The sequence below is a fragment of the Sus scrofa genome, chromosome 2 (genome assembly GCF_000003025.6).
Source record: "Sus scrofa isolate TJ Tabasco breed Duroc chromosome 2, Sscrofa11.1, whole genome shotgun sequence".
NCBI classification, from domain to species: Eukaryota; Metazoa; Chordata; class Mammalia; order Artiodactyla; family Suidae; genus Sus; species Sus scrofa.
In genome coordinates this window covers 77,538,274-77,563,285 of record NC_010444.4, presented here as the reverse complement: position 1 = coordinate 77,563,285, position 25,012 = coordinate 77,538,274, and the positions used below count along the sequence as shown (strand labels likewise).

Here is a 25,012-nt window from a genome sequence, read left to right as displayed (position 1 = left end):
TATGGTCGCCTTCTCCAATGGTCGCCTGCAATTCTGTTTGGCCCCACCCCTCGAGCGGCCTTCTAGCCATTGGGAGGCTCTGGCGGGGTCCCGAGGTGCTGGCCCCGCCCATCTGCGCGATGGGAGCCAATGGGCAGAGCGCGCGGGGGACGTGTTCGGGCGTCTCCGCCATTTTGTGAGTCTATAACTCGGAGCCGTTGGGTCGGTTCCTGCTATTCCGGCGCCTCCACTCCGTCCCCCGCGGGTCTCCTGTGTGTGCAATGGACGGGTGAGTCGTGCTTGTCTGCGCTCTCTGCCGTCCCTCTCGCTCTCCAGCCTTTCCCCTGGCCGTTGCCGGGGCTTCCTCGGGACGACAGTCCCGGCGCGCCGCTCCGCCTCCACCCTGGGCCCCCGGGCGCTTCTGTCTTCCTTCCCTTCCCCCAGGTCTGGGATGCGGCCCGGGGAGAGGCTGCCGGGGTCGCGAGGGGGCGGGGGTCTGGGGGAGGTGGGTGGCTGGCCGAGCCCTGTTCGCTTCCGGTGTCCACGCGGCCCGTCCCGAACGCACGCGGCGGCCGCGGGGCCCTTCCCGCTTCACGTCCGGTTTCCGCGCGCACGCGCCGCCCTTGATGCGCGTTGCGTGGCCCTTCCGGCGCCCTGTACGGCCTCCGCTAGCCGCCCTGTGTGGCCCTTCCCGCGCCCCGTACCTCCTGGGCGCGCCGCGTGTGGGCCCCGCGCGTGCGCGATCCTTCGCACACCCCCCCCCGTTGGTTCTGGCGCGCGTGCGCGGCCTTTCCCGCCGCGCGGACTCTGCCCCGGCCTCCCCCGCCCGCCGCGGGCCCGGGCGCGGCCGAAGACGCCGCCCTCCTGCCCAGAAGGGCGCGGGTCCTCCGCCGCCCCCTTTGTTCCCGCCCGGCGTCCCGGGGAGGCGCCCCGGGCGCGTTGCTCCGGGCGCGATGGGGGCGGGGCAGTTGGCGACCCGAGCAACTCCCGGTGTGCCGAGGTGCCGGAGGCCTCTACCAACCTGGGGCGGGGGCGCGCGTGGCGGCCGGGGCTCTTTTCAGGAAAAGGGACAGAACGCGGTGAAGTTGGGTATCTTGTTTGTGAGTTTTGAGCAAGCCCTCCTTTCAGCCGGACTGGGCGGCAGGCGGGCGACTAAAAATGCCCTGAGGGTCACGTGCTTTGGGTGCTTCGGGTTTGAAATGATAGGTTTCAGACTGAATTAAGGCCAGTCTTTCAGAAAAATTGCTGCTGCGAGAGGAACTTGATCTCCTCGTGGTCTGCCTTGGCTTGGTTTGGGTGGATCTGCCCAGAGAACCCCTTCCCGAGCCAGGGTGCTCAGGAGCCCGCCGGTGGAATCTCGCCGGGAAGTGTTTTCTTGGCGGTCTGGTCAAGTTTTCGAGTTTTGCTTCCTTTCTCAAGAACTGTCCTGGGGAGCATCCTCCCCCAGGTGTGATTTGGGGAGCCCAGTCCCATCTGCAGTCTCTTGTCAGTGTTGGGGTGGTGGGGGCTTTCTGTTTGGCCAGCCTTCTCTTTGGAAGGGCTGGAAATCTTTTCCAGAAAGGCCATTTTATGTAAAATACTTCCTGTGTCCGAGGCCCTCCCCGGGAGTAGGAAGCCATGAGTCGCTCTGGGTTAGCAGTTGGGAAACTGCGTGCTTTTCATTCTTTTTCTGAGAAATTTTTTTCTTGGCTCAGTACGGTTTCTAAAAATCGTTGGGACTAACCAGTGAGGTGTTTGGAGGTCCCACAGCAGAGGTAGTTGAGGGTGGAGAGAGCCCGGATTAGGGGTAGGTTCTGTCTTTTGAACAGAGGATTATACGAGCCCACCTTCCTGAGCTTGAGGGACTGGGTAAGGGGATGTCATATAATGTCATGGGAGATTTTGTTTGTTTTGCGAGACTACTTGGCCTTGGTGGCCAGATGACCTGGTCGGGGGCATTGCTGAGTAGACTTTAAGTCACTCAGACATTGTTTGTTTCTGTTCCATACGTAGAAACTGGAGCGCTCTGCTGTTGGGTAGCTTGGGCTGGGACACTGCACCCCCAGAGCCCCAGGCCACCCTGCACTCCAGTTCAGCCTTCCCAAGCGGCCTGCCTGCAGGGGGGTGAGGGAAAGTCCAGTCACGGGGAGCCAGGTTGATGAGTAACTTAATTCTCTTTGATCATTTCCATTGTGCGCCCCCCTCCCCTTCGTTCCCTTGGGGCCAGAGCTCTAACTTCAGGTCCTGTGAGTTGCCTTTTCACTAGCGCCCCCCCCTTTTTTTTGAAAACATCTCCCAAGCATTACTAGTTTCTAGGATTTCTAGAAAGCAAACAACAGTACTCAAACATCTCTAGCATCAAGTGTCCCTCCCAGGGCTTTGGAAGGGGGTATCTTTGTGTTTGGACAGGTCGGGAGGCGGGGCCTGGGGTCCTGCTGGGAGGGAGGGGAGCTGGAGGACAATGATGGCTCCTTTTCAAGTGGAGATTAAATGGTGGACGGCTCATTTCCCTGCCCAAGACTTGCTAGTTAGCCAAGGCCTTTGGTGGGGGGCATGTGCTGCCAGAGAGTTGTGCAAAGAGCTGTTCAGGGCACCCCAGGATGTCTGGGGGCAGGGACAGTCCTTCCCGCCTGCTGGGACCCCTGCGGGCGCCCCTGGCTAACATCTCCTCTCCTCTCTCCACAGCATCGTCCCAGACATAGCAGTTGGTACAAAGGTAGGCACTTCTGGACGTGGTTCCCTCTTTTCCTCTTTCCTGTTTCTTGGACCCTGATCTCACGCTGACCCTGCTGCAGGGCTCGTGTCCCCCGGCAGTGTGGAGGGCAGCGGGCAGAGGGTGTGCAGGCTGGTCCCTGCCAGCACCAGGTCTGGCCAAGCTGGTCTGGTGGCTTCTCGCATTCAAGGTGTTGCTGGACTTTTTTCGTGCCCCTTTTCCCCACACCAAAATTCAGAGCTATGGGGTCCTGCTATGGTAACACAGTTCCCAGTTTGGGGGGGGGTGTTGCATGATGGGGTGACAGGGCTTCTGTAGTTGGTAGTCTGTTGAAAAAGTTGCAATCTGTTTGCACCCCGAGCAGCTTCTAGGGTGGGTGGTGGGATCAGAGGACTCCTGGGGCCCTAGGGTAGTTAGAGGTTGCTTTAATGACGTCCTCGGTTCAGGTAATTTTTGCTCTGAAAAACTCTGTATGACTCTTCTCGAGGTAACGGAAAATGGAGACCAGTCTGTGTGTAGACGCGCAGCACCTGGACGTTTGAACATACAAGTGGTGCGGAGCTGGCTGGGCGCTCTGTCCCCACAGCAGGGCCTGTGAGCACCCCAGAGGAACAGGTCCTCTGGGGCTGTGTCCTGGCTGGAGTGTCCTCTTCAGGACCAGATTCTGGGTCTCCTACAGATGGCTCCCATGTCCCCAGCAGGCAGCCAGCTGGTTTCTGGTCGGCCAGCCATGAGGCCTGGGCCTGGTTTCAGTTTTCCCAAACGGACTCTTGTCTTCACACGCTGCCTGTCCCGATCTTCCTGCAGATAAAACCTGTTTGTTTGGTGGCGGGAGGGGGAGAGAGACTTTGATGTGAAGCGTTTGTAACAGTCACAATTCTCCTGCTTCTGTGGGAGCCATTTTCAGCTGGAGAAGCTCTTCCAAGGGATGTTCTCCTATTGTGTTCCCAGGGGACATATGCTTCCAGAGTCAGGCCTAGGATAGAAATAGGATAGAAGCCGTGAGGCTCTACCCCAGTGGAGAGCTCAGGCCTCTGTGCCCCAAGTCAGTGCTGGTTTCAAGCAGTGTTAACAGTGGCACTTTGCTGTTGATAAGGTTTTACAGTAGCAAGCACGCTTAGGGGCCCTTTGCTGTTGATACTGAGTTGATTCCTGGGCAGTTATGGACAGTGGCTCCACCAGTACTAGTGGCGAAGAGCCGTCACCCCAGTCCACCATGGCATGCACCCGCCCTGCCGGGGAGTTGGGGGCAGTGTGTTCTTCAGAGTATCTAGCTAAGGGGACATTGCCTGATGAATCACAGGTCACTGCCTGCACCTGGATGCCCCTGTGCTGGGGGGAGGGGGCTGTGTCCAGGAGGGAGGTTTGGGGGAGGTGGGGGTGACCAAGTGGGCAGGATTTATTCTGTAGATGTTGGCACTCCAGACTTTGCCAGGAGAGCATAGTCAGAGCCAGGACTCACCCCTCCCCAGGGAATTTTGGCCCCACCTGTCAAAGATAGGAGCCAAGATGCTCTATTAAAGGTCATGTAGCAAGCATATGGGAGCTCTGTGGTGGGTCTCTGTCCAGCTCAAGCCAGGAAACTGTTGTGTGCCTGAGGGGAGGGGTGGGTTAGGGCTCCAAGTTCTGAGATGGGAGGACACATTCCTACCACTTGGACTTGGATGGGGGTACTCTTGCCTGCCCTTGGTGGCAGCAGTGGCTCAGGTGCACTCTGGGTGACTCTGTTCAGGGCTGAGACTGGTCTGGCTGCCCTGAGCCTTGAAGTGCCCAGGTGAGTTCAAGTTGAGACAGGTCATGTCAGCTTGTTCTGGTTGGTGATTTTTAATGTTTTACTTTGTTAATATCACACCCCAGTTCATGAGCAGCCTGCATTGCTATCCTTTTTTGGACTCAGATAGGGCCTGAGTTGCCTAGCTTTGAGCCTTTGCAACTTCCCTCAGTGGGCCTTGGGCCCTGAGGGCGGCATCGTGTGGAGGCCTTTGCATGATTGTCCAACCTGGGGTCTGGGCTCAGAATCACGGCCATAGTAGGAGCCTCACCATGCCTGTTTTTTGTCCTGAGGGGCAGATCGGCATCTCTTTGGTTTACTGCACCCTCTTTGGAGGGGACAGGCTTGGGGGTGAGGTTTCTGAGGAGTTCTAGGGCATCTTGGCCCTGGACCAAGGGAAGGTAGGGTGACCACCTGGACAAGTAAGTGGCAACTACTTTGGCAGTTTGGGGGAGGGGCAGAGTTAAGGTGTCCTTGTTGAAGGGGCGAGGCCCAGGCCTGCTGGTCTTTCCTGTTCCCACAAGTGGGGCCTCAGGGGGAGGGCGCCAGGGGCCTTGAAATCCTCCAGAGGCTGTTTGGGGAGGGGCTCAGTTCCTGATGGGGAGCCCCTGTACCACGGGAGGAGTTGGTCCTTAAGTCTGTGGTCGGGTTCTGCCCTCCCAGGGTCCACATGATGTGGTTCTGGGGAGCTGGCTTACCGGATGGAGACCAGTGAGTGAGCCTCTTGTTTTTGGAGGCTAGTGGACAGATGCAGGGAGCCCACCTGCAGGGGCACTTCCTCACCTGGGAGTCACCCAGGTGCCTGCCACTGGGAGAGCTAGTGTTTCCAGCTCGGGTTTCCTCAGACCGGAAAATAGGACAGGCTCTTGCAGCTGAGCAGTGGCTGCAGCATGACAAGGGGGCTTTGTCCTTGTGGGCTTGTCACTATCTTGCTATGGGTAGGGCTCAGCCCGTGGCCTGGGCCTGCTATGGGGTGGCCAATCCAAGCCCTGTGCAGACTGGGGGTGGGGGCACAGAAGGTTGAGAGGCCTGTGACATGCAGTGCCCCACTGGGGCCTCTCAGGTGGGGTGAGGAGCTGTGTCTTGAGGTGAAGGACCAGAGGCCCTTGGGGGTGGGGAGGAGGGAGGGTCAGGGTGTGCTGGGGCGGGGGGTGGGCTGTGGCAAGGACACTCCATTCCAGCCAGGTCATCTCTTACAGCGGGGATCTGACGAGCTCTTCTCTGCCTGTGTCACTAACGGACCCTTTATCATGAGCAGCAACTCGGCCTCCACAGGTAACTCTGACCCCAGCCCAAGCCCTGCCTGTGAACCTGTCCCCCCATGGGTCCATGGCCTTTGACCTTGAGCCTCACTTCCCCAGGGTCCAGGCAGGTGGACCCTGGGCATGGGGAGAAGCCATCCTGGCTGCAGGGAGGGTGTGGGTGCCAGGAGAGGGAGCCCAGAGAGCATTTGGTACCATGCAGCCCACCCCTTTTCTAGCAAATGGAAATGACAGCAAGAAATTCAAGGGGGACAACAGAAGTGCAGGGGTGCCGTCCAGAGTGATCCACATCCGGAAGCTCCCCAGCGATGTCACTGAGGGGGAGGTCATATCCCTGGGACTGCCTTTCGGCAAGGTCACCAATCTCCTGATGCTGAAAGGGAAAAACCAGGTAGGAGGCGCCCTCAGGAAGGCCCCAGGCCCAGGGGTGGCTGGTCTAGGCCCAGCTCATGTGCTCCCCCTGCCTGCAGGCCTTCATCGAGATGAACACTGAGGAGGCCGCCAACACCATGGTGAACTACTACACGTCAGTGACCCCTGTGCTACGCGGCCAGCCCATCTACATCCAGTTTTCCAACCATAAGGAGCTCAAGACAGACAGCTCTCCCAATCAGGCGGTGAGGCCGCTGCCCTCAGGTGTGGATGGGAGCAGGGGAGCTACCTAGGGGTTGAGGACTCAACGGCTGTGTCCCCCACCCCACAGCGGGCCCAGGCAGCCCTGCAGGCAGTGAACTCAGTCCAGTCAGGAAATCTGGCCCTGGCTGCCTCGGCTGCAGCAGTAGATGCAGGAATGGCAATGGCCGGCCAGAGCCCGGTGCTCAGGATCATTGTAGAGAACCTCTTCTACCCGGTGACCCTGGACGTGCTGCACCAGGTGAGGTGGTCGCACTGGCCCTTCGCTATGGGGTGGGTGGTCTGGCTGCTGGGTGAGGCTGACTATCGTCCTTCCACAGATTTTCTCCAAGTTTGGCACCGTCCTGAAAATCATCACCTTCACCAAGAACAACCAGTTCCAGGCACTGCTGCAGTACGCCGACCCTGTGAGCGCCCAGCACGCCAAGCTGGTGAGTGGCCCCTGGGGCAGCCGCCCAGCCACCCCACTGGCACCTGCTCATGGCCTTTTCCCCACAGTCACTGGACGGGCAAAATATCTACAATGCCTGCTGCACCCTGCGCATCGATTTCTCCAAGCTCACCAGCCTCAATGTCAAGTACAACAACGACAAGAGCCGTGACTACACTCGCCCTGACCTGCCTTCTGGTGACAACCAGCCCTCACTGGACCAAACCATGGCCGCTGCCTTCGGTAAGGTCCAGGCCATCGCCTGGAGGCAGGACACGCTAGCTCAGTCTAGGCGCCTGGCTCTGCGCAGAGCCCAGGGAGGTCGGCACCTGTGTCCTGGACGCCCGCTGGGTTCCATGATTAGTGTCTCGTTTGTTTCTAGGTGCACCTGGTATAATGTCAGCCTCCCCGTATGCAGGAGCTGGTTTCCCTCCCACCTTTGCAATTCCTCAAGCCGCAGGTACTCAAACACTCGTCCCGCTCCCACTGCCGTCTGCATGCCCGCACCTCTCCAGTAGCTCTGCTTCCATGGCAGCTGGCGTGGGCGCAGTCACGGGGGGAGCCCACCTTCTTGGGTGCGGGCCTGGGTTCCCCAAGGAGCCTGGACAGGGCAGTCATAGGACAGGGCTGTGTAGAGCCCACTAACCCCGCAGTTTCTGGTCTGGTTCCTTTCAAGCGCCCAGTGAGGATCAGCGCACACTGGTTGGCGGGATGTGCCCCTAGAGATGCATTTAGTAGCCTGGTAAAGCAGAGTGGCCTGAGCCAGGCAGGCACACCTGAGCGTCCCTCCTGGGGGCTGGGCACCTGCCCACATGACGACCCGCCCAGCCTGCCGTCTGCATGGTGATGGTCACCTGCAAGTACGTGCAGCAAGGCTCGGCTCGGTGCTGTGTTTCCAGGAGCTCATAAGCTTTGTGTGCTGTTGGGCGCATGTAGACGGTCTTTGCCATGAGGAGAGGTGGAGCCGGCAGGCACATGGCCAGGCATGGGGCCGAGGGTGACCTTTTGCATGAGGACAGGCAGGACCTTCGTTTCCCTCTTGGTGGGCAACATGGGCACTGCCGCTCATCTGATCATCTTCCTCTCTAGGCCTCTCTGTCCCTAACGTGCATGGGGCCCTGGCTCCTCTGGCTATCCCGTCAGCAGCGGCAGCGGCGGCAGCAGCAGGCCGGATCGCCATTCCAGGTCTGGCAGGGGCAGGAAATTCCGTCCTGCTGGTCAGCAACCTCAATCCCGAGGTACGTGGCTCTTGTAGGCTGTCCCCCCGAAAGTACAGGCGCAGGGGAATAGTGCTCTCTGGGCCAAACGTGGACCGGTCCCCTCCCCCAGGCAGGCAGAGTCACAGAGTCCCTGGAGCAGGTCCTCTGGCCGTCCTCTGCGCACAGTCCCCACGCCGCCTCCTCTCCCGCAGCCCTTGGAGTTCTCCTTGTTTCCCTTAACATCTCAGTTTACGTTTCTGGTTCCGTGATATTGAGAGTTGAAGCACCTGGTATATGAGAGCAATTTTGAAATTTCCAGCCCAACAGGCCCCAGTCTGCAGGGGCCTGCTGGGCACCTCTGGGGAGGGGGCACCAGTCAACAGCAGTCAGCCGGGCCTGCTCTTTTCTCAGGGACCAAATTGCTCTCAGGGAGCTGGGGTGGAATGATAAAAGGCTCCAAGTACTAAACTCTGTAGATGGAATTCCAGCTTTACGAGCTGTTCTCTTGCTGTCTGACCATTGCTGTGACCGCCCCCCGGCTCCTAGGGAAGTGCTCCAGTAGGAGCCGAGGAGGAAGGCAGTTCGCAAGGGCCTGGTTCTGGGGGAGCGAGTGGGCCGGTGGGCACTGTCCTGCTCCCCGAGGCGGCTCTCCTGCTGTCCCGGCCTGTGGCTGTAATGTGTGTGGTCTTGACTGATGGGACACCGCGTGTTTCTTATGTATTTACTGACCTGTGTTTTTGCTACTTTTTTTCTTTTCTCCCCTTCCCCTTTCCCAATTTTTTTTCTTGCCCTGATCCGGAATTTCTTTGCCAACTGACTGCACGGTACTTCTGCTTCCTGTTGTTGCTTGAAACAAAACAAAACCATAAATAAATAAAAAAAAAAAAAATTCCCCCTCAAACCCTGCTCTCCGGAAACCAACCTGCCCTTGAATATTAACATCCTGACAACTTCATCATCCATCAACCTGCACGCCTGCGGGGCTGCCTCCTCGTGGTGGACGATTGGCAACTGCCCCCTGACCTCTCCCTTTCCCTGTCCCTCCGCTGCCTTGCTCTGCTGTCCTCTAAAGAGAGTCACACCCCAAAGCCTCTTTATTCTTTTCGGTATGTTATTGTTCACACTTTTATTACCTTGTTTTCATGTAATTGAGGTGGTTGTTACGCCCTGAGATGTATGATGCGTGCGGTCTGGGCTGCGGTTTGCGGATTTATTTGGACTCTAGAGCATGGTTTATTGCCCCGCATGCTGTTGGCCGAGTAAATGTGTCGGTAGCATGCTACAGGATGGTTCTTGGCAATTGACCTTTCCTGGATTTTATGGCTTCTTTGCTGAAGGTAGCCCTCCCAGTAACGTCCCCTGTAACTAGCCGCAGGTGCCCAGAGCAGAATAAGCAAACCTCCGGGGGAGAGCCAGCTCTGTGCGGGTGTGCGGGTCGCGGGGGCTGGCGGGGAGGCAGCAGTGGGCCCTCTGGTGGCTCAGCACCCCCCCCCTCCCCCGTGCTCTTGAAGGCGTATATGGTGATGTGCAGCGGGTGAAGATCCTGTTCAACAAGAAGGAGAATGCCCTGGTGCAGATGGCAGACGGGAGCCAGGCTCAGCTGGGTGAGGGGCCACTGGAAGACCAGACCTGGCGGGGGTGGGGGGCGGCAGGGCTGTAGGGGAGTGTGGGGTGCTGGGGGGCCCTGCCTCACTTGTGTGTCGCCCCCACTTCCTTCCCAGCCATGAGCCACCTCAATGGGCACAAGCTGCATGGAAAGCCCGTGCGCATCACGCTCTCCAAGCACCAGAACGTGCAGCTGCCTCGTGAGGGCCAGGAGGACCAGGGCCTCACGAAGGACTATGGCAACTCGCCCTTGCACCGTTTCAAGAAGCCGGGCTCCAAGAACTTCCAGAACATCTTCCCACCCTCGGCCACCTTGCACCTCTCCAATATCCCGTGAGTGCCAGTGGACTGGGAAAGCGCCCTTGCTGCATGTAGCTGTTTCTGCTAGGCCTTCCCTTCCTCAGACTGGACACGCAGCTCAGTCTTTCTCCTCCCCACAGGCCCTCCATCTCTGAGGAAGATCTCAAGATTCTCTTCTCCAGCAACGGTGGTATCGTCAAAGGGTTCAAGTTCTTCCAGTGAGCAGAGGCCCTGCCCCTCCCTCCTTTCCCCAGGGCACTTCCCACCCCTTAGCCCTCACCACTCACCCTTTTCTGTGTCCCACCCATAGGAAGGACCGCAAGATGGCACTGATCCAGATGGGCTCTGTGGAGGAAGCCATCCAGGCGCTTATTGACCTGCACAACCACGACCTGGGTGAGAACCACCACCTGCGCGTGTCTTTCTCCAAGTCCACCATCTAGGCCGCTGTGGACCAGCCTGCCGGGCACCCGGCAACAACTTCCATCATTCCAGAAAAAAAGCCACTTTAAAAGCAGCTGAAGTGACCTTAAAAGACCAGAGATTTTATTTTTTTAAAAGAGAAATCAGTTTACCTGTTTTTAAAAAATTAAATCTAAATCTTTTGTTCACCTTGGGGAGATGGGGTGCTGGCCTCAGGCCCTTGGTGACAGTCAGCACAGCCTGCTCCCAGCCCCTCGCCTGTGCCTTCTGCAGCCTGTGGGCGGGCGCTCCCAAACCTCCACTTGGCTCTCTTGTGCCTTAAACCCGCTGCTCTGGCAGGGCCTTGTTGGGGTGTTAAGACGCGTAGGGGTTTGGGGGCCCAAGGACTCCACCTCCCGTGGGATCATGTGCCTGGTGTTGTGGGAGGCTGCAGGCGTCTGGCCGACACCCCTAATCCTTTAATCAAGTGTGTGATTTCCCCCCTCCCCAGCCCCAAGGGCCTTCCTTGGTTGGGTGAGACCCCAGGGTGTGTCCCTGTGCTTCTTCAGCTCTGTTTCCACTGTAATCTCTGTATTATGCTTTGATGCAGCTGCAGACGTCGTGCCTAGCAATATTTCCAGTTGACCAAATATTCTAATCTTTTTCATTTATATGCAAAAGAAATAGTTTTAAGTAACTTTTTATATAGCAAGATGATAAAAATTGTATGAGTGTAACCTAATTTTTCTCCTTGTGCTATGACCTTGTATACTGTACTTTTATTTTATTCCTTGGCAGTAAGTTGCAGGGCAGGTTCTAGTTTCCAGGGCAGACACAGCGGGGCCGGCAAGGCGCCGGGGCGCGAAGCCCAGGCTCTGTCTGAGACCTCCAGATGCCTTACACCCAGCTGTCCTCTAGTGAGGACAGGCGCTCTTAAACTTTCAGGGTTTCTTTTTTTCCTGAAAATTTTGGACCAAAGTTTTGTTTCTGCTTCATGTCTGCCTCTATTGCTGGGACCCCAGGAGGTGGGGCAGCTGCCCTTCCGTCTTAGTGCCTCGTCCTGCATCCGGGTCCAGGGGGCTCCCTGTGCAGACCTTGTGCTGGTCAGCTCCCCCCTTTGGGGCCTGGACCTCCAATTTCCGTGTGGGGTGGAACAAGGGTGTAAATATTTATAATTTTTTATACCTGTTGTAAGACGTGAGAGGCAGCAGCAAATGCGGTTTTTTACGGTGACACAGATGTATATTTTGATAACAGCAATTACAGGCCCAGTATTGTACGGAGCATGGCAGTCCACTGCCCACCGCCGGCTTGTAATGCAGAGAGAACTGAATTAAAGCAATTTTATAACAACTCCTACCTTTTCTGTAGGCTCTTTTTTCCTGTCCACATTGTAGAAGGTGGTTTGGCCAGTCTGTACCGGACTTTGAATAAACTCTCTGTACCCTGCACTTGATTTTCCCTCTTTATTGGGCCTGTTTGTTTCAATGCTGTCTCTGCAAATTCAGCCCATCTGTCTCCTTCACTCTTCCCTTGGGGCTTTTGGTGGGGGGGACCCCATCCCACTGTGCAGCCCCCCCAGTTGACAAATGACAAAGCCACACTGCAGCACCCCCTTTTATTATCCAGTGGGGAAAAGGCACCCACACCCTCCACCCACCTGCACTGCCCTCCCCAATACCCACCCCCAACCCCTCAGTCCTTGAACCTGCGGGCTGCCTGCAGCTTGCGATAATAGCCTTCTGCCTCTGCCTCCATGGCCTCGCGCTCACCTAGTGCCAAGCTGCCCGCTTTACGCCGCAGCGTTGATTCCCGGCTTGCTGGCCCCAGTGCCCCATCAGCCATGCCCAGGGGAGGCAGCCCCTCTCCAGTGGCCAGGTTGACAGTGGCCACGGCCCCAAACCGTGGCTCTTCCTGATCCACATCACTAACCGATGAGCCTGGGGACACCCCTGAAGGCTTGGGCCCCCCACGGAAGCCCCGGGCCAGGTCCCCCAGCTCATAGGTGCCCTCGCACTCTGCCCCCTTGGCCCCGCCACCTGCTGCCTTCCACTCCCAGGGGCCATTACCCGCAGACAAGTGGACCACAGGGTGGTGGGGAGCATGCGCATCAATAGTGACAATGCTGGCTGAGTCGCGGTCTGAAGGTGACCTGTACTGGGAAGAGTCGGAGCTAGCACTGGAGGATGAGGCCGTCTCAGCCACCTTGGGGCCAGGCCCACCTGGCGCCTTGGACATGGCAATGACCTGCAGCAGCCGGGGTGGGTTAGCCACGCGAGGCTGGGTAGAAGCTGCGGCCATCGGGGCTCCGCTCTTCTCAGCCATCATGAGCCACTTGGCACGCACCGCTGCACTGCTCTTCGGGGACAGGCTAGCTGCAGCCTGGGCCCCCTCCTCAGGGATGTGCACCAGTGGCTGTGGACCAGCCCTTGGAGGGAGAATGACCCTGGGCCCAAGCCCTGGCCGGGCCTGGACAGTAGGGTAGAGTGAAGGTGGGGCCGGACCGCCTTCCTCTCCCTCCTCCTCCTCATCCTCCTCCTCGTCCTCCTCTTCTTCTTCCTCCTCCTCCTCTGCCATGGGCTCAGCGGGTGGTCGGAGGTGCCCAGGGCTGGCCTCATCTGGAAGCCCCAAGCCACGGCCCTCCAGTGACTTCTGCTTCCACTCGCTGATGAGCTGTTTGGAGCGTGAGGCATCGAGGGGCACGTGGATGGTCATGTGGCGGCGGGCTGGGTCGTCCAGCGAGGGTGTGCTGACACGGGGCAGCGTGTGGCTGAAGGTCACCATGTTTTCTTTGCCCATGGGGCTGCGAGGGGCCAGCAGGTCCACGTCCACACTGGCCCGCTTCAGGCTGCCCAGTGAGGTCTTGTCACGGGCCACGGGCCGGGGTACACCCTCCAGCCGCCCAGGCGGGCCCAGCTCATCTGTGCTCACTGACTTGTTCTGCTGGTACACCGAGTCGTGGCCCCGCTGGGTCAGTGCCCGCAGTGCATCCTTGGCAGGCGCCGGGGCTACTGGCTTCTCCGAGGGTGGGGCCTGGAAGTTGCCCACTGCATGGCAAGCCTGGGGGGTGAGATGAGGGCGGAGGGTGAGGCCAGAGTGCCTGCTAGGGGATCAACTTGCCATGAGGAGTCAGTGAGGGGAAGTCCATCTCCTTCCCAGTTGGCCAAATTCTGGCCTCCGGGCAGTCCCTCTGCATGTCTAGCAAGTCTGGGTTGTTGAGATTCAGACTGGAGCGTCCAAGGGACAAAACTGGCAGTCGCCCCAGAAGGGCCTGTCCTCCCCCCCACCCCTCGAGAGCCTGTGCCTCCCCTCAGCCCCTCACCAGGTAGGCAGCGATGCCAGCACCAATGAGGAAGCCGGCGTACACATCCACAGGGTGGCTCCGGTACTGTGTTATCTGGGTGAGGCCGCAGACACCCGCCGCAATGGCAAAGGAGAACACCAGGCTGGGCTTCAGCAGCTTGGTGGTGTCTGAGATGACAGAGTTGAAGTACATCTGCAGTGGGCAGGGCAGGTGGGGCGGTCAGGGCCTCTGGTCACCACGGGGGCAGCCAGGGTGCCAGGAGGGGCGGCCGGGACTCACCGACACATAGACGGCTGCAAAGGCAGACAGGGTGGCGTGCTGGGATGGGAAGGTCTTCCTGCAAGAGGCATCCAAGGTGAGCCCCGTGGCTCTGGGACCACACTGTGCCTCAGTTCCCCTGCATGCTGCACAGGCCTGGGGCTGGACACACTCACCGAGCAGACAGGATGGCGTGGGCATCATGGCCGGAGCAGATATCCTGCGTGATGTAGGGGTTGGCCTCACACGATGTGCCCAGCAGGGTGTAGTTGGGTTTGCAGACGGTCAGGAAGAAGGGTGCATGGTAGCCCGTGGCCAGCTGGATGACGTCAGTCACCAGGGCCGTGGCACACAAGCCAAATACGTGGACCCCTGCGGGGCGGGAGGGTCAAGGCCAAGGTGTGGGAGCAGGGGCCAGACCTGCCTGCCAGCCTCAGGGCAGGTTTCCATGAGGGGGCAACTCACCCACAAAGCGCACCGTCCGCCGAAGGAAGGAGTTGAAGTTGCAACCGCCAGCATGGATGCTGCCCTCGGCCCCACCTGGGCCCCCGCCGCGGCCCCACAGCCGGGACTGCAGGCAGTACAGCACGCCCTCGCCCACCATGATCTGCCAGACAGGGAGGCACTCAGCCGGGCTCCCAGCTGCAGCGCCCCCACTGCCCCAGCCCCATGCCAGACTCACCGAGGCTGCCGGCGCAGCGAAGGCCAAGCTGAGGAGCATGAGCAGCGGGATAAGCTCCTCGCTGGTCTCCACGTAGGGCATGGAGAGCGTGCGGTCGTAGCACTGGAAACCCACCTTGGCCGGCTTGAAGAGGTCAGTCAGCTCCAGGAAGTAGAGAGACACGATGGAGGATGCCACTATGGGCAGCTGCAGAAAAGCGGACAACCAGCCAGGGTGAGCCCACACTCATTCAGCAAGTCATCCACCCATGAATTCAGTCCCATCACTGATTCCCCCACTCATCAGCTCATTCAAAACCCAGTGACACCCACCTGTATAACACCCATAGGTCTATCCAACAAACCATTCCTACATATGATTTATGCAGCAGTCCACTGATGAACCCATTCATCAACACTCTTTTTCTTTTCTTTTTTTTTTTTGGCTTTTTAGGGCCGCACCTGTGGCATGTGGAAGTTCCCAGGCTAGGGGTTGAATCGCAGCTACAGCTGCTGGCCACAGCCCCACAGCCACCTGGGATCCAAGCCGCGTCTCTGACCTACACCACAGCTTACAGCAACGCTGGATCCTTAACCCACTGAACAAGGTCAGGGATTGAACCCACATTCCCATGGGTGCTAGTTGGGCTGATTATAACCACTGAGCCACAAGAGGAACTCCCCCATTCATCAACACTCTAACCATCTGTCTATCCATCATCCATACACCCCCGTGCTTCTCTCCCTCCTTCCATTCATCTACACATCACCTATCCATCAGGATTCCTTCCATCATCCATCTATCCACCTCCCCCCTTCCTTCCCTCCTTTCATCATCCATTCATCCACTCATGCTTCCTTCCTTCTATTCATCTACCCACCTACACATCCCTTCTTCCATTTCTTCACTCACCCACCCTCATTTTCCATCACCTATCTAGCAATTCTCCATCCATCCACCTGCCCATTCACCCATCCATTCATATCCATCATCCAACCATCTACCTGTGCCTCCTTTCTTCCATCCATCCATGCATCCCAATCGTCCATCATCTTTCATCATCCATCCATCAATCCACCACCCAACTCATCCACCCATTCATCTTAACATCATCATCCATCCACCCATCATCCATGCTTCTACCTACCCATCCTTCCTTCCATCATCCATTCATCCATATAACTATCCTTCTATCAACTTCCAACATCCATCTACTTTCTACCTATCCCACCATTTACTGACATAACCATCCATCCACACACCCTCTCTTCCATCCATCTGCCTCTCCATCCATCATCTTCCATCATCCGTCCAATTCATCCTCTTACCCGTCCATCATTCATCTATCAATCTACCATCCATTCATCCATTTGTTCATGTTTTCTTCCATCTCTCAATCCATCCACCCATCCATCATCCATCTTCCCTCCCAAAACACATCCATCAGGAGCTCCTGTTGTGGCTCAGCAGGTTAAGAATCCAACTAGTGGAGTTCCTGTCACAGTGCAGTGGAAAGGAATCTGACTAGCAACCATGAGTTTGCGGGTTCGATCCCTGGCCTCACTCAGTGGGTTAAGGATCCAGTGTTGCTGTGAGCTGTGGTGTAGGTTGCAGATTCGGCTCCGATCCCGTGTGGCTGTGGCTGTGGTGTAGGCCAGCAGCTGTGGCTCCGACTGGACCCCTAGCCTGGGAACCTCCATGTGCCGTGGGTGCAGCCCTTAAAAAAAAAAAAATAGAATCCAACTAGTATCCATGAGTATAAGGGTTTGATCCTGGCCTTACTCAGTGGGTTAAGGATACGGTGTTGCTGCAAGTTGTGGCATAGGCCACAAATGTGGCTCGGATCTGGCATTGCTGTGCTTGTGGAGTAGGCCAGGAGCTGCAGCTCCAATTTGACCCCTAGCCTGGAAACTTCCATATGCCACAGACGTGACTCTAAAACAAAAAATAAAAACAAAATACATTCATCAATCCACCACACATCCATCTACTTACTCATTCACTCATCAATCATCCATTCATCCAAACACCCATCCATCCATCCACCAATTTCCAATATCGATCTATCCAATCACTCATTTTCTATCTGTCCAACCACCCACCTACTTATCCAGTCCATCCACTTCATCCTCCCTCCCATCTACCCATTTATTTTATTTATTTATTGTCTTTTTGCCATTTCTTGGGCCACTTCCACAGCATATGGAGGTTCCCAGGCTAGGGGTCCAATCAGAGCTGTAGCCACCAGCCTACGCCACAGCCACAGCAATGTGGGATCCAAGCCACGTCTGCAACCCACACCACAGCTCACAGCAATGCCGGATCCCTAACCCACTGAGCAAGGCCAGGGATCGAACCCACAACCTCATGGTTCTTAGTCAGATTCTTTAACCACTGAGCCACGATGAGAACTCCCAACCCATTCATTTATCTATTCATCCATCATCTTCCATCATTCCACATCCATCCATCCAATCTCTCCACTTATTCATCCATCCATCATTCTACCCACCTGCCCACGCATTCTTCATCATGTATCCATCAATCTACTGTCCTTTTTTTTTTTTTTTTTTTTTTGGTTTTTAGGGCCACACCTGCGGCATATAGAGGTTACGGGCTAGGGGTCGAATCAGAGCTACACCTGCTGGCATATGCCACAGCCACAGCAATAAAGGATCGAGCCACATCTTCAACCTACACCACAGCTCATGGCAATGCCGGATCCTTAACCCACTGAGCGAGGCCAGGGATGGAACCCACAATGTTACTCGTCAGATTCGTTTCCACTGCACAACAAGAACTTCCTATCATCTATTTATTCATTCACAAGTGCTTCCTCCCTTCTCTTCAACTGTCCATTCACCTAGCCATCGACTCACCCTCCCAAAATACATCCATCAATCCTCCATCCATCCGCTCACTCATACACCCACTCATCCATCCACCCATTCATCCATCAAACTATCTATCTGTCATCTTCCATCATCTATCCATTAATCCACCATCCACCCATCAACCCACCCATTCATCTGGAGTTCTGTGGTTAAGAATCCAGCATTTTCAGTGCAGCAGCTTGGATCACTGCTATAGCAGGGGTTCAATCCCCGGACTGGTAAATTCTGCATGCCACTGGAGTTGCCAGGGGAAAAAAAAAAAAGGTCTCATTCATTCATCCCAACACCCATCCCTCTGTCCATCATCAACTTTCCAACATTTATCTATATATTTATCCACCCATCCCACCACCCACCCATTCATTCTTCCCTCCATGCATCATCTTCTATCACCCATCCATCCACTCATGCTTCCTTCCTTCTGTTCATCCATCCACCTGCCATCTCCCATCTATCCATCATCTCCCATCATCCATCAATCTACCAACCATCCACCTACCCATTTTCCTTTCACCCACACTTCCTTCACTCCATCCATCATTCAACCAGCTACCCATGCTTCTTTCCTTCCATCCATTCACCAACCTACCATCTTTCATCAACCATCCAACCACTCACTCTTCCATCTATCCATTCACCCATCCATCCACCCATTAATCTTACATCATTCATCCACCCATCTACCCACATACCCACCCATCCATTCATAAATCCACCATCCATCAACCCAACCATCCACTCATCCATCAATCATCCATTCATCCAAACACCCATCCCTCCATCAACTTCCATCATCCATCTATCCATTTATTCATTTTCCACCTATGTGACCGCTCACCTGCCCATTCTCTCTCCCAGAATACATCAATCCATCATGCACCATCACCCATCCATCTCCCCATCCTTCCTTTCTTCCATTCTCCCTCCATCCGCTCATCCTTCCTTCCTTCCACCCACCTACCCTCACACCATCCATCCTCCCTCCCAAAATATAACCATCAATCCATCATCCACCCACTTATCCATCCAACTCTCCACCAACCCACCCATCCATCCTCCCTTCTTCCCATTCATCTACCTATCATCCACCTACACATCCTTCCTTCCCTCCTTCCACTCACCCATCATCTTCCATCATCTATTAATCCACCATCCATCCATCTGCCCATCTGTTCGTCCACCTAGCCATTATCCATTCACCCATGCTTCATTCCATCCATCCACCCAACTCACCCATCTATCCATCATCCAACCATCCACCCATGCTTCCTTTTTCCTTCCATCCATCCACCAATCTATCACCCATCTATAAACTCATCATCCATCAACCCATAAATCCACCATTCATCCACAAACCCACCCATCCAACAATCATTTTGTCTTTTTGCCTTTTCTAGGGCCACTCTCATGGCATCCACCAATCATTCTTCATCTAAACACCCATCCCTCCATCAACTTCCAACATCCAACCATCCATTTATTCACTATACATTCATCCAACCACCTATCACCCATTCATCCACCTATCCATCATCTTCCATCACTCATGCTCACTGGCTTCCTTCCATCTACCCATCAAGATACCCACACATCCATCTGACCACCGTCATCTATCCTCCTTCCCAAGACTACATCCATCAATCCACCATGCATCCATCTACTTACTCATCCATCCACTAATTCATTCTTCAACCCATCCACCCATTCACCCACCTATCCATCATCTTCCATCATCCATCCATCAATCCTCCATCCATTCATCCACTCACTCATGCTTCCTTTCTTCCTTCCACCCGTCCACCCACCTTCCCAAAATACATCCATCAATCCACCATCCATCCACTTACTCATCCATCCATATTAAACTACCCATCCATCATCTTCTCTCATCCATCCATAAATCCATCATCCATCCATCAACCCACCCATCCACTCATCTATTCACCTGGACTTCCCCTGTGACACAATGGGTTAAGGATCCAGCCTTGCAACTTCAGTGGCTCGGGTCACTGCTATTCCACAAGCTCCATCCCTGGTCCAGGAACTTCTGTATGCCACTGGAGTGGCCAAAAAACCTCACCCATTCCTCCAAACACCCATCCCTCTGTCCATCAACTTCCAACATACATCTACCCCTTATCCATTTTCTATTCACCTAACCACACACTCACCCATCCATCCCTCTTCCATCATCTATCCATCAATCCACCACTCATCTATCCATCTTTCCTTCCTTCCTTCTACCCACTTCATGCATTTCTTTCTTCCTGCCACCCTTGCTGTCTTGAACAACCTAGAAACAACAGACAGGTTCCTGCTTCTGGGCCCTTCCTCTCAGGGATGGATGGATGCACTTACACCTCTGGGGTCCTGGCCCTCCTCAGAGACACCCTTCCTGGCACCAGTCTCTCCATCCCTTGTGCTACTTTATTTCCTCTGGACCCCCACACCCCTAAAGTGCCAACTTCACACTCAGCCTCAAGAACACAGATGTCTGGCCCATGGCAGGTGCTGAATGAATAAACGAATGAGTTGGCTGAGTTCATGCAACCATCCTTCTGCACACCCAGGTCATGTGACCCCAGGAGCTAGGCACACACCTGCTCACACCAGGTGTAAGGAATGGGCAGAAGGTTGAGGGTCAGGAAAGCTGAGCTTCCCTTGACCAAGCTGCAGATGTGGAGCCCAAGGAAGGTGGGAGGGCAAGATCTACACCTTAGTCACACACTCACTCATGCTGTCAAGAGCTTCTGGGGACCTTCTGATGGAAGCCACCCTCCCAGTGTCCCATGCCTCCCCCTCTGGTCCAAGGGTCTCAGACTCAAAACACCCACAGGGGCCAAGTGGCGCTGGCACATCTGGGGCCCAGCAGCCTTGGGAAGCCTCCACCTCCACTCCCGACTTGTACAGCAACTTGAGAGGGGCTTTGGCCCTCCATGCAGCCCTGGGCTGGGGGGTCCCAGAGGGGAAACACCAAAGTTGAGTTTGCGGGCCGGGCTGCTGTCCGAGAAGCAATTATTGAGCACCTAAAGCATGTAGGCATGAGGCCCAAGGCAGGTGAGTGAAGTGGTTCATAGCCACCTGCCTGGGTCTGGATCCTGGCTCCACCTCTTTCCGTGCCTCATTTTCCCCAGGTGAAAATGGAAAGGATAAAGTGGCCTTCCCCCAGGGCTTCAAGGGGACAACTGGATGAGTAGATTATTAAAAGTCCTTAGTGCAGTTCCCACCATGGCACAGTGGGTTAAGAATCTGACTGCAGTGGCTCTGGTCGCCGTGGAAGCGAGCACTTGATCCCCGGCCTCGGGCACAGTGGGTTAAGGATCCAGCGTTGTTGTGGCCGTGGTGTAGGCCAACAGCTGCAGCTCCAAATCAACCCCTAGCCTGGGAACTTCCATACGCTTCGGGTGTGGCCCTAAAAAGACAAAAAAAAAAAAAAAAAAGGAAAATCATTCACATACACTCATCATGTCGTGCCAGTGTGCCAGATTTGGGCGTGCTATGTTTTTTGTTTGTTTGTTTGTTTTAGGGCCGCACCCACGGCATATGGACGTTCCCAGGCTAGGGGCCAAATGAGAGCCACAGCCTCCCGGCCTACATCACAGCAATGCAGGATTCGAGCTGCATCTGCAACCTACACCACAGCTCATGGAAACACCAGATCTTCAACCCAATGAGCGAGGCCAGGGATCGAACCTGCAACCTCATGGTTCCTAGTCAGATTCGTTTCCACTGCACCACGATGGGAACTCCTGTTTTTGTTTTTTTTACTGTGCCTGTGGCATGCAGAAATTCAGGGATCAAACCTGCATCACAGCAGCAACCCAAGCCACTGTAGTAATACCACCAGATCCTTAACCTGCTGATCCACAAGAGATCTCCGGGGTAGGGGTCTTTAAAAAACAAATGTGGGGAAGTTCCCACTGTGGTGCAACAGAATCGGCGGCATCTCTGCAATGCTAAAGACGCAGGTTCAATCCTGGCCAGCACAGTGGGTTAAAGGAGCCTGCATTGCCACAGCTGCAGCATATGTCACAACTGCGACTCCATATGCTGCGAGGCAGCCAAAAAAAATAAATAATGTAGGAGTTCCCTCTGTGGCTCATTGGTTTAAGAATCCAACTGCAGCAGCTCAGTCACTGGGGAGGCACAAGTTTGATCCCTGGCGCAGTGAGTTAAAGGATCTGGTATTGCCACAGCTGTGGTTCAGATTCAACCCCTGGCCCGGGAACTTCTATCAACCACTTGTGTGGCCATAAAATTCAAAAAAAGAAGAATTTATTACTGGCAGTAAAGGAAATGCAGACCTGAGCTTGGACTCGGTTATGTGCCAATCAGGTTGGTCAAAATCCAAAACTCCACTAACACTCAGTGCCGGCACAACTGTGGGGAAACAGGCATAGGCGTGCAGGTGTGTGAGGGGACAATGCTGTGGCCTCTGTGTGAGGAATCTGGGGTCTTTCCCCAGTGACCACAGCCTCTGCCCAGGGAGGAATCTTGCCAAAAAACTCACCCCTGTGTGGAGTGTTGTAGGTAGAGCTTAAAGAGCTGCCTTACAGGAACGTGCAACAAAAAGGCTAGGAAGAATCCCCGTGTCTAGCTCCCTGCAGTTGGTTCCCTCAGTTCCAGAGTACCATGCAGCAGGGAAAAAGGATGCCCCACCCTTACGTGGGATGATGGTAAACAAAGATCTCTGCTATAAGAAAGCCAAGGGGAGTTCTCACTGTGGCACAGTGAGTTAAGAACCTGACTGCAGCAGCTTGAGTCACTGCGGAGGCTTGGGTTCCATCCCTGGCCCAGCGCAGTGGGTTAAAGGATCTGGTGTTGCCACAGCTGTGGCTGGGATTTAATCCCTGGCCGAGGAACTTCCATGCGCTGTGAGTGCAGCCATTAAAAAGAAAAGAAAAACGCCAAGAGCAGGAACTTGTTTTTTTGTGGGTTTGTCTTTTTTATTTTTCGTCTTTTTCCGAGGATGCACCAGCGGCATATGGAGGTTCCCAGGCCAGGGGTCGAATTGGAGCCGTAGCCGCTGGCCTATGCCAGAGCCAAAGCAATGCAGGCTCCGAGCCGTGTCTGCGACATACACCCCAGCCCACGGCAACGCCGGATCCTTAACCCACTGATCAAGGCCAGGGATCAAACCCACAACCTCATGGTTCCCAGTCAGATTTGTTAACCACTGAGCCTAGGTTTGTCTTTTTAAAGCTGCTCCCAAGGCATATGGAAGTTCCCAGGCTAGGGTTTGAATGGGAGCTGTAGCTGCTGGCCTACACCACAGCCACAGCAATGCAGGAACCGAGCCTCATCTGCGATCTACACCACAGCGTGGGATCCTTAACCCACTTGAGTGAGGCCAGGGATTGAACCCCCATCCTCATGGGTACTACTAGTCAGATTCATTACCACTGAGCCTCATCAGAACTCCAGAATTTGTGTTTTAAAAGGTGGGTGTGGGGGGGTAAGGGCTACATCTAGTGGACTTAAAAGGGTGTGAAACCATTTCTGGAAAGACACAAGTGAAGGGAAGTGGTGGTGAGAGGGCCTCAGGGCACAATGCCTTTAGAACACTGAGAAGGGATAACAAAACCGGTAACGAGGATTCAAATGCAAATTTGAAAAATAATCAGGTTTTCTGCCCTTGGGGACGTGCCCACCGGCCTGGGTGACCCTGCAAGGAGTGGGGTGGGTGTGCAGTTTGCTCTGGCCTGGCGGCCACCCCCTCCTCCACCCACTCTATGCCTGCGCCGCTCTGGAGCTGGGTTTTCCCTGCGTGTCAAATAGGGGGCGCTGTGGCCAACCCAGTTGCCAAGCATCCAAGTACGGATCAACGTCACCTGCACCAGGTGGCTTGCATTTATTCTTTCATTTTTTTTTTTCAAACATTCGTAAGGCCCTCACTACGTGCTGGGCATGTTCTAACAGTTTGGGGAAGTGCTCCAGCTGCACCATTAGCAGAAGAGAGATTTCAATTCACACTCTCAGGCCTCCACCCCAAAGGCTGAAGGAAGACCCTACATTCACACCCAGCGCCCCCTCCAAGGCCGCCCCACACTTTGCTCCAGCCCCTCCACCTGAGATTCTGACCTGGACCTCACACTGAAGGTCCCGTCTCGCAACATTGGCCCAGAACACCCTTCTGCGCCTCTGGAACTCCTACTCGTCCCGCAGAGCCCAAGTGTTCGGACCGCCCCCCATTACCACCCCCTAGGCACCCTGGCTGTGCCCCAACCGGAGAAAGACGCGAGCTGTGAGGGTCCCCGAGAACTGAGGCCTCTGCCCCGCTCCCACCCAGCGCAAACCCACACCCCACTCACCTCCACGAAATAGAAGCAGGGCAGAAGCGTCATGCTGTCCTTCGGGGTTTTATTCTTCTCCTTGGTCGAGATCATGGTGCCGCGGAGGCCGTGTTGGATGGGACAAAGCCGCGCTGGAGGAGCAGAGGCGCAGATTGAGCCCTGGGGGGAAAGCCCGTGCCCGGCGCCGGCGGGGAGGGGCGGGCGAGACGCGGAGGAACCGCCCTGGGAAACTGAGGCTGGGGAGGGGGGACTGCCCGCGGCCTCCCCCCGCACACTGCGGCCCTGCCAGACAAGCTGCTGCCGCTCGGGTGGGGGGTCGGGAGGGGGCTCGGCAGAGAGGACGGGGCCGGCCTGGCCTCCGGGCCAGGCCCGTTGCGCGCGTCGGGGCGAGGGCCTCCAGAACCACGGAGCCGGGGCCGGAGAAGAGGTGGGGTCCAGCCCTCCGCCCGCAGGCCCCCTCACCTGGCACGCCGGCGCCCGGAGGGCGGAGCTGGTGGAGCTGGCGGCGGCGGCAGCGGGGGCTGCGGCGCGGCGAGCACAAAGCCGGCACCTCCCCTACGGGGGCGGAGGGGAGGCGGGGAGAGAGGGACCCCGCCCGGTCCGAGACCCCGCGCCCGGCGGCCTACATGCGGCGCGAGGGGCGGGGGTTCTTTGTCTCCGCGCGTCGGGGGCGCCGCGCGCGTCCGTCGCCGGCCCGGCCCCGGGCGTGCCGTCCCCGCCTCCCCGGCTCCCGCGCCCTCCGTCTCTGGGTCTCACGAGTCTCCGTGAGCGGGCACGGGCCGGGGTCTGCAGGCTTCTCCCCTCCCGGGCCTCTCTGATGGCTCTAGGAAGCCCCATCGAGGCTGGGCGTGGGCGGGGGGGTCTGGGTCTCCGGGTCTCTCGCCTCCGTGTCCCCCTCCCTGGCGCCCGCCGCTCGGCTGTGCGCGTTTCCATGGCGAGCTCCCTGGGCGCCTGGGAGACAAAAGAAGCTGGAGGGCGGCCCTCGCTCCTGGGCTGCCGCCCCGCCCACCTCCCCCCTGCGCCCTTGCGCCCCCACCCCACAGTCCACCCTCCGCTCGGCTGGTCCAGGCACCCAGCGGCCAGGTCGCACGGCTGGGGATGCGGGGTGGGCGGAAGGGCCCTCGTGGTGAATTCACGTGAGGCTCACTTAGACAGCGCTTGCTGTTTGCAGGTGTTCCTCTTTTCCACACTCAGCCATGCCAGGTAGGGACCAGATGACCCTCATTTTAGGAATGGGGAAACAACTGGAATCTCTGCCCAAGGTCGCCGGACCCCAAATGGCAGGATTTTATTCCGTTCATTTCTTCACAGTCTCCTGAACACCTACTG

General features: G+C 56.4%; 2 protein-coding genes across 7 annotated transcripts; one reads left to right on the top strand and one right to left on the bottom strand.

The window, feature by feature from the left end:
* On the top strand, window positions 133–11,724 carry PTBP1 (polypyrimidine tract binding protein 1). Of its 6 annotated transcripts, none has more exons than NM_214231.2 (15): window positions 170–268; window positions 2,644–2,674; window positions 5,642–5,717; window positions 5,923–6,095; window positions 6,175–6,321; window positions 6,408–6,578; window positions 6,658–6,768; window positions 6,836–7,010; window positions 7,150–7,227; window positions 7,857–8,005; window positions 9,039–9,072; window positions 9,478–9,570; window positions 9,688–9,904; window positions 10,012–10,089; window positions 10,182–10,459. In NM_214231.2, the coding sequence occupies exons 1-15, from the start codon at window positions 261–263 to the stop codon at window positions 10,312–10,314; spliced, it is 1,674 nt and encodes a 557-aa protein (NP_999396.2). In that variant the 5' UTR covers window positions 170–260; the 3' UTR covers window positions 10,315–10,459. The 6 variants fall into 6 exon arrangements, with proteins under 6 accessions (XP_005661470.1, NP_999396.2, XP_020936997.1 ...); XM_021081310.1 differs by lacking the exon at window positions 170–268 and adding an exon at window positions 591–1,063 and having other exon boundaries at window positions 10,182–11,724; XM_021081329.1 differs by lacking the exon at window positions 170–268 and adding an exon at window positions 591–979 and having other exon boundaries at window positions 10,182–11,632.
* Window positions 11,240–24,361, bottom strand: PLPPR3 (phospholipid phosphatase related 3). Its single transcript, XM_003353964.5, has 8 exons — window positions 24,146–24,361; window positions 23,702–23,814; window positions 14,518–14,703; window positions 14,301–14,442; window positions 14,012–14,207; window positions 13,857–13,914; window positions 13,596–13,769; window positions 11,240–13,333 (listed from the first exon to the last, which is right to left on the bottom strand). Exons 2-8 carry the CDS (start codon window positions 23,774–23,776, stop codon window positions 11,969–11,971), a joined length of 2,196 nt encoding a protein of 731 aa, XP_003354012.3. The 5' UTR covers window positions 23,777–23,814; window positions 24,146–24,361; the 3' UTR covers window positions 11,240–11,968.